Source organism: Tetrao urogallus, assembly GCF_951394365.1.
Source record: "Tetrao urogallus genome assembly, chromosome: 1".
Classification (NCBI taxonomy): domain Eukaryota; kingdom Metazoa; phylum Chordata; class Aves; order Galliformes; family Phasianidae; genus Tetrao; species Tetrao urogallus.
Genome location: NC_136813.1, coordinates 141,068,906 through 141,078,352, shown reverse-complemented (window position 1 = coordinate 141,078,352; position 9,447 = coordinate 141,068,906). Strand labels below are relative to the sequence as shown.

General features: G+C 42.0%; 1 protein-coding gene across 1 annotated transcript in view; it reads right to left on the bottom strand.

Moving 5' to 3' along the window:
- Positions 1-5,208: 5,208 nt before the first annotated feature.
- Positions 5,209-9,447, bottom strand: part of ABTB3 (ankyrin repeat and BTB domain containing 3) — a gene marked incomplete at both ends in the record, with an annotated part of 168,805 nt that continues 164,566 nt past the window's right edge. Inside the window, 2 exons of the mRNA XM_079539186.1 lie at positions 5,209-5,418; positions 8,831-8,944. Of these exons, the coding sequence (XP_079395312.1) occupies positions 5,209-5,418; positions 8,831-8,944 (324 nt within the window). The remainder of the gene's footprint in view (positions 5,419-8,830; positions 8,945-9,447) is intronic.

Below are 9,447 nucleotides of genomic sequence, written 5' to 3'. Positions count from 1 at the left end.
TTCTCATCGATGGGGTTTCAGATATTATTTGACTGCTGTTTCAAAGCGAACTTTCTGAAAGCTGGTTTATTAAATATTAGGACAAATCCTAAGCAGCCTTTTTTATTATGATTATGTATCTCAACAGACCTGCATCTCTGGGCTAGGGGATGAAAGCAACGTCAGGCACTTCATTTCTGCAAAGCGCTTCCTTCCTCACATGAAAGACACTTTGTCAAACAAACTAACTTCAAGTCTTTGACTTCAGGTAACTGTCGTTCATCAAAAAAAAGAAATCATCCACTGACTTCAGAGCAGCCCTAGTGAATGCGGGCTTCAGGATGTCACCTTTCTGGAATAGTTTTTAAAAACAGAGCCAGCTACTGAGAGGCAGCAAATACCTACAGCTAATTTCTAGAAGCTTTGCAGGACCTTTGCCGCTTCTGGGATCTAGCCCGTGGACAACAGGATTAGGAACAGCCCTTTTGTTAAGATGGCCGAGTCTTGCCTCAAGGATGTACGTGTGTGAACTCCAACACCTCTATTTCTTATGAACATTAAAAAAATGAAGCCCTTAAATAGCATCCTGCACACCTGAGTCCCTGTGGGCTTAGCGGCAATCTGCAATAGCAGAACCTTCCCCTGACGTGGGGCAGGTCTGGGACGAAGAAGAGGTGCCCATTCTTTCTTCTCACCATACCGACTTACTGCAGTACAAAACGAGGGTGTTTTTTTTTCCTTTTAACCTCCACAAGGCAGCACATCGTGTCCCCCAAAGCCACCAGCAGATCACACTGCACCCAGAACACATACAAGCACTCGGTACGGAGCTGGAGGCAGTGGCTACTCAGTACAGGAGGCTCAGTGTCAAAAGCAGCACGTGGACGTTCAGCAAGCAGCTCGCACTGTGCCAACAGCAGGCTGGCTACTAAGCTCCCACACCTCTTTAAGAATGTTTCCTCTGTCTTTTAACAGACGTTTGCACAAATCTATTCGGAAACTGAGTCCAGGCAAGCAAAGCTTTAGCTGGGAAAAAGTCTTTGCCGTTACAAAACTGGCCCTGCTCCAGGATGGAGAGCATCTGGCTGCCAGCTGTGCTAAGAGGACAGCAGGCTTAAGGAACAGAGCAGGGAAAAATTGAGAAAGGAGCAGACAGTGCTAAAATCTGTCCTGAAAAGAATACCAGCCTTTCTCTCTGATGTCCAAAACCTTTGCCCTCATGCATTCCCCATCCTTTTCCCAGCTCTGAAGCTTGCTCTTGGGAAATTGCCCATTCAGGAGAACGCAGCTAGTATCTCTGGGCTTGGGAAGGGTCCAGTGGGGCTCCAGAGTTACAAATTGGGAAGTCTGGAAGCTGGCAGCACATGAGGCATAGTGGAAACGTGAGGAAGTTCTGGAAGCAAAGGGAGACAGAGGGAAAGATCTGCAGTGAGGCAAGGATAGGATGACTGCAAGTCTCAAAGAATACAGCATGGGGCTTGTATAAAAAAGGCACATGGAAAGAACAAAAGCAGCCCTTCACCCTCTGTAGTCTATGAAATTATTATTAAAAAAGAAAAGGAAAAAAAATCACATGTTTTTCTAAGGATTTTGTTTTTTTTTTTTTTCCATTTTACCTAGAGCGGCTGCAGAAGATTCAAGGCCGTATTTTCCCCTCAAAATTTTAAAATTATAGCAACTTGTGCAAAGACTAAAGAAGCAGAAGGCTATTTATTTTCTAAAGTGGTGATACCATCTCTCTAAAAATTCCTAATAAAATGCTCTGATGGAAAGAGCCGTATCTGATAGGGATGGTGGTCACAGGCACCCACTGAAACTCACACTGCTTTTTAGATTACATTTGCAATAGAGCCCTTCCCCCAGCCCCAGATTAATGGAATGGGGAATCCATGCATGAAACCACATATCACAAAACCAGGAGATTATGAAACAGGCCAGGAGACGGGATCAGAATTGAAATTGATTTTGATGAACTGGGGAAATTGCCCCAATTAAACCAGAACAAATTTAATAAAGACAAGCTGAAAGTGTTAAAACTTGGGAAGGTGGAGTAAACAAACACGCACCTAAAAAAGGGAGCTCCTGGGACAGCAGCTGTAAGTCAGTCAGGAATTGTAATGCAAGGTGGATGAAAATCAGCCACGGGATGTAGAAAATATTCTGGGATATATGCTTTATGTAAAACTCATGAGACAGTTTCTGAGCCTTGCTTGTTGCTGTATAAATCCCCCACAGGAGCAGAACATTCTGGGAAGCTGGGAAGACATGAGGGGAAAGACAGCAAAAATCAGAGGCTTAGAAAATATTACCTGAAAGGACTAAGGAAGACTCAAAGTGAGGGAGGTATGATAATTCCTTTCATACGCAGAATAATTCTGTAAAAAGGCCATGGATCATCTGTTCTTCCTCTTGATTGAGGCTGGAAGAAAAAGCGTTTTGATTTGCAGCAAAGAATTTCTGAACAGTCTGTATCAGAAACCTTTCTGATGCTGGGTTTGGTGGAGATGGTGGATCGTGCAAGAGCTCTGAATGACAGGTCATTGGGATCCTTTGCTCCTACTGTTTGCTAAAGATCAGCAAAGCAGATCTGGTGGTGGCAGCAGGTGCCACGCTTTGTGAAACCCCAGACTCACAAGAATGCAGAGGAGCACAGGGACACAGCAACATGTGGACCAGCAGTGCTGCACACAGACACTGCAGTGTGAGCCTGGAGATGGGCACTCTGCTGCTACAGGAAAACCTCTTATTTTCCCCTGGAGGACCCAAACATGATGTCCATGAAGTTCATGTATAGGCACAAAAGAACATAGTAAGTCCTTCATCTCTGAAATAAAAACCAGTGAATGTTACCACAGATAGTCTCGATTCAACTTATCAGGAGAACAGCTAGCACAGTTATCAGGATTTCCCTTCCACTAAGTCCAAGGCAGGTTCCTACTCATGCTCAAAAACCATCACCTTCAAGGAGAAGGTATGCACACAGGACTCTATCCCCTTACCAAACACTATGAATATTTGAGCAGGAAACAGAGGCACAACACTTCTGGCTGCCATTATAACATCCAACACCAGACTGCCTATCAAAAGGTACACCTATGTGCTTGTTTCCCAGAAAAAGGTACTCTGCCTATGGATGTATGTGTATGCAACTCTTGATGACTTCATTAGACACTACACATGTACCCAAGGGAAAAAATTTAATATCATGATTATTGTCTGAAAAACTTTCCTACTTTAAAGCATGAAGCTGCGGGATGAGGTCTGCTCCTGCCTTGCTATCATTAGCACAAGGGATGGCTTTCCTTGGATGAGGAGGCACAGTGAATGACAACAAGCACCCTGCATGTTGCTGCTCCATCAGCCACAGTCATGCTTCTCCACTATCACAACCTTCACAAAAAGCTGTCGTTACCTGAATATTCTCAACAACATCCTGTGTGAACATTTGCTAGGCAGGAAAACAAAAGGTCTAACTGACTGACATGCCGTGTCTCTAAGGCATTAGCATCAGTTCAGACATTTTTGTACTTTCTTGCAGAAACTGTACAGGCATTAAAAGACCAAGCACACAGGACACTCAACACCTCAAGGCATAAAACAGCTTCCTACCATGTGGATAACTAAAGCTGAATCTGTGTTCTTTGAGCATGCCCAAAACCGTCAACAAGGAAGAGCACCCCACGTAGATACTTCAACAGAAGAACAAGAGGCTACCACGCACCATCAAAATAAATTTTCTAGAGTCTATGAGCTGGGCACAGCTTCTGAACAGCATGCTAGAAAATAAATACATTAATGTCACTTTGCCACGGAAAAGGCAATATCTCTGCTTGCATCTCGCTGTGGTCTTCTCTGTGTTTTAAGTCAAAAGATTCGTGAAAAGCATTATTCAAAGACAGAGCATCAGGAATGTTGTGGCACAGAGCAGATCTGTCTTGCTAACAACAGGTTGCAAAACAAATGAAGTTCGGACATTAAATCGCACCCTCCATCCCACCTCACCCAAACCCTGCATTGTAGATAACCTATACATTCTCAGGATACAGTGAGAAATCATTCTATAGTACATATTTAATTATAATTTAAAAAAGTCTAAACTCGGACACAATCTCTGATCAGTAGCAAAGTATCGACACATCACTAGAAGAAAGATCTGTTATTATCCCTTCACTGTAACAAACAGAAATCAGCATCTCGAGAAGGTCTCTGGGGGTATCATATCACAACCAACTGCACTGAGTAAAATAATATGCTGATTTTACAAATGGAGTTTGACAAGAAGTAACATTGCATTTGTCTTGGCAAAACGAAGCACGAACAAAACATTTCACAGGTACAGTCACCATGCAAATGCATGTTGAGTTTGTCATTGCTTTTAACCCCAAATCACAAGAAGCATGCAGTTTTCCTGCCCCCCCCCCCAACTACTGTATTAGAGATAGCCTGGGTAATGTACCTCTTTGGTGTAACCATAGCCTGTAGGCAAGATTATACCACTTTAGGAAAGAATACAAGCAAAACTCGATCATATGTGTGTTTACACAATGTACATTTTAACCATTTAAAAAACAAAACATGTTACATAGATTCTCAAACACAACTGTTGAAAATGAAATTTTAAGCTTAAGAAATAGTTTTTTAACTACAAGGCCACCCCATTATTTTTATGAACAATTTAAAAAGTTCCCACCCCTAAAAATCTGCCAGTATGTATATTTCCTCAGTTGTAACAGTCTTACCCACTCTCTTAACACAATCCATCTTTGCTCAACAGCAACAACAGTTCTTACATTTTTTAAGTGTATAATGGACTCCGGGATAGATATAGTTCTTAAATGTGAAACGATGGAACATTTGCCTTAAATGTGTAATTGGTCAATTCAGGTGTTCCATGGCACCACCGCTCAGGCAGGGGCTGCTGCTGTTCACTGATGTGAGTTCTGGCTTTTGTTGGCATCTAGCTCCACGACTACACTTTTGTGTTCAGAATTTGGGCACAACACCGATGCACTGGACGCTCTAGTAGGCCTGTTGCTCAGATGCATACAGGAGCTATGTTTTCCATATCCCTCATCCAAATGAGGCGGAAGCCTCAGCGCAGCACCTTTGGCCAACACGGAACTATTTGGATGTGAAGTAGAATCTATTTTGTGTGTACTCATTTAAGCAACTGCAACAGGAGACTTAACTTGCAGGGTCTTTATTAGAGCGTTACCGTCTTCCTCAGCTTTATACAATGGAGCCCTTTGAAGAAGATAAATGGATTGACTGAATCCTTGTGGCCAACGTCCTCTGTAAGTCCTGTAGTACATTCTGACCAGACGTTTCTCCGTTCTTGTCATACAACAGCTGCTTGAAAGCTTCATTTTCAATGAGGACCATCATATTTTTTAGAAAGTAGCCTTCGCAATAGGAAGATAGTTCTGTGACTCCGAGAAACTACAAGAAGTGAAATTAGAGAAAGATAACCATTCTGATAAAACCTCATCAGCAAGAACAGTGCTAGGATCTGTACATAAACAAACGCACAAGCTGAGCCTTTCACGCTGGCCCAGTTAACACTTACAGATAAGCATGTTGCAGGGGCACAAGTTAATCAAACAGTATTTTATACCAATGATTTTATACCAATGGTTACAAATTCAGTGCTCAGAAGATGAAGCTTTGGTGCCTTAGAAATAGCTATGAGTTTTACCACTGAGTTCACCAGACCTATGATTTCATGCCACTAGCCACATCCTAAGCCCATAACTTTAGGAAGAACTACAAGTGACCTTTGAGTTTTGTGAACTCCATCCTTAGCAAGAGTAGGATTCTTGACTGCAGAAGCCTGTTGTGTAAACTAACAGCTTTGGGGGATCTCTGGAGGAGGAATGGAGGCTAAGTGTGAGCAACCCTTGGATGTGTGAGCTCAACTGTGTGAGCAAACCACAATGACCCATACTGGCCATTTGATGGGTGACTCATAGTGGTCATCACTCACTGGTTAGTTCCTGCAGTCACGCAAGCGCTACAGCCATGATACATAGGAATTTAAGCTATGTGAGTGTACAGAGCACAGCTCAGCACATCCTCCTGCGCAGGTAAGCTCCTGCTGAGTCTGAGCTCTGAGAAAAGCATGAATCTTTGGCTCTGGGGTGCATCTGTGAGGCTAGGACTGCTGGGAAATTTCATAGCTTTGGGTCCAGACTGTAACAACTGCACAGCACTGTTATCCTACACCACCTTAATGTTACGTTTGGAGCTAAGAGTGGAAACTGTTAAAAAATGAGAGAAGGAACATATATTAGGACAAGGTAGGTTCTATCTTCCAGAGGAAATTTCAATTTCAAACCATGCAGGTTTTCAACAAATTATGAGTGCATTATTTTGCACCTGGGTGTGATAGCACATGTTTGAATCTCTATTCTTCTCTGAAACACCATTTATCTCCATTATTTTATTATATCCACAGTATTGAGTAAATGCTGTATTTTTCTTTTCTTTTCTTTTCTTTTTTTTTTTTTTGGTCAGGCTTGTTCTGAGGCTCAGCTTGCAAGCTGTGCAAGCACTGAGTGTTTTAGACAAATACTTGACACTCCAATTGATTTTTCTGAGACTTTAAGTAAAAAACAACTGGTTTCTGGTGGTAACTGATCAGTCACCATTATAAGTCCTATTTGCCTGGTGACTTCATCTTTTTCTGGAGGTAATGTGTAAATGAAGCCCTGAAAGTGATGCTGATCAAAAAACTGCCTTCGTAGATGTTGCAATACTATGAACAGAAAATCACAGACAATTTAATATTTTCCATTCCATTTTTAAATTGCAAGTGAGACAAAATCCACATTCTCTCACATTTCTAGCAGTACTTCACCTCCTTAACCCAAGGCCCTAAACTCTCATTCCTACATCTCTTCACACTGATAAACACTCCTCTCCTATAACATATGCCCCTACCACAGACAGTGTTCCAAATCTGTTCTCGCTTCATCCTATGCTTCCACCAAATTAGGTCTTAATTGTGATGAGAAAGACTGTGTTCCCTGTGTCCAGGTCACGTTGCTTGCACATTTTCACCTGGAAAAGCAGATCTCAGCATCTCCTGACTTCCTGCAGGTGCATCTGATCTTGCAAAGTAACGAGGACTACAAATTGTACCTATGAAATGGAAAGGCAGACAGTGTGCTGGCCAGTGTGTCTGAACTGCCTGAGAGCTCCCCTGCTTCATGACAACATCTGTTCTCTTCTGCCATGTGCCATTCACATAAACAAGTAATGAAGCTGCAGTGTGGTGGGAGCATTCTGAGCAGAACGAACTGGGCTCAGCTTAATAAGCTGCACAACACACAGACCAGAAGCAAAAAGATGGAGTAGTCTACTCTTCAAACAGAGGAGAAGTATTTGAACTAGCTTTAAATGTGTTAGTTCATGTTCTGAAAACCTTCTAGGTATAGAAGTATGAAGCTTAGCCCTGGTAATTTACTGGAAGCAGGGTCAATTAGAGGAGCTCTGAAGTGATGTAGATTAACCAATTCCAGAAGTCAGGATTTCACTCACAGCTAGCTTAGCTATCTCTGTAATGTGCTACATGTCAATGCAAACATGACCCTGGCCTTAAAAACCTCTCAAGTAAACCATTTGCACTGACTCTACTGAGAGATAAAGGCACAGGAAACTTGCAGGCTGAAGCCCTTATTGGAAAACAGGAACCAGATTTAGCCACTGGAACACTGGATTTCTTCAGTGCCAGAACTGGCAGTGTAGAAGTCCCTCAGACAAGCCTAAAGCTTGGTATAAGAACATTCTTCAATCAGGATACAACCATATTTCACAACCCAAAGAAAGCATTTTTAAAACAAAATTGTTCCATTTACTTTTGGTAATAGCAATATAAACTGAGAAGTTCCCTCATGACCTTGAAGATAAATGAAGAATTTTTTGAGAGTACTGCACTGGTGATTTTATTTCCTATTACAATAAGTGGTCCTGCAAATACACGTCATTTTTTATTCATTTTAAGTGGAACTTTATGCTATATCCAACACTGATTGCATGGTATCTGTACATCGAGATCTAATGTTACTACTCAATGTAGGAAATAGCTGACTGGAATGGAGGTCAGATTTGCAGAGGCTTGGAGCAATCTGCAGGATTACTCTGTTCAGTCAAACCTCAGTACCACACTACAAACATTTTCATGTATTCCATGTGAGGAAAATCGTTCAAGGATTGTTTTAAAATTATTTATTGCAACTATTTTTGTATTATTTCCATCTTCCAAAACTTACTACTTAGTAAATGAGGGGAAAAACTGAATCTCGTCCACGTGGCTATTCTAGGTCAAAACATGCCACACTTTTATGCCTAATGGCCTCCACACAAGCTAAATAAATGATTTAATTCCAGTCCCCTCTCCAAGACATAAAATTCTCACTACTGTGCTTGCATGGCTGTGAGACATTACACTTTGACAATGTGGCATTTTCATATATTGAAAAGCTGTCACCAGCACTGTGGGGTTTAGGCAGGAGGCAACAGGAACTTTAAGAGGAAATGCAGCCTGGAGGGATATCTTATTCAGTTAGGTGATTCCTGTTGAGTAACTTAGCAATTTGGATCGCTGTGGTAAGATACAGACCTGCCAGTAGAGTCTGAACCATTGGAGGATAGTAGGAGGGTGAGAAGTTGCCAAGACATTCTTAGACAAGATTAGGGACTGTCACTCTCCCAGTACCTTTTTACAGTCCCAGTACAGGAATGACAAATGCTAAATATGCAACAAACATAGTAAGCACATGACATATGCATTACTACTTATACTACGAGCATGAGGACAGACCAACTAACATGCATGTGTGGTCATTTTTACCTTGGCATGATTATAAATATCCACGCAGTTTTCTGTATTAATGCTTTTTGCACAAATGATCTCACAGTGTCGTTGTAAAGCTTCAAGCTGGAAAAATTTAGCAGCAGAGAGAAGCTAAAAAATAGGAAAGAAAGAATAGTCAAAACTGCTGAGCAATACACATTCAGAGCTTGATTCTTTACTGCTTCATTATAGTTTTTCTCTGCCCCTGCTTCAGTCTGAGTTAAAGCACTGACCCCTGACAGTCAGTCAGAATGAGAGGGTTGCTGTAGTCTCCTCTAGATCCTGCTGTGAGAAGGTGGACATAGAGGGACCACCACAGCCTGTTCAGGTCCATATGCTGGCCTTGGAACAGGGATTTGTGTGTGTGTCAAGAAGAGGCAGATTGGAGGGTCCTTGTCACTCTGCAAACGTGCAAATAGGGATCTGCAGCTACATTCCAAGAAAGGAAGGCTTGGATTCAACTGTTCCTCAAGATCTGGCTGAAACTGAACACGTGGGTTTGATGTGAGGATGTCAGCAGAAGGGCCAGGACCATGAGAATAGAAGAATTCAAACCAGATGACAATAACCACCCTAGGTAGTCTTAAAAACCTAGAGAGGCAATAAACTTCAAG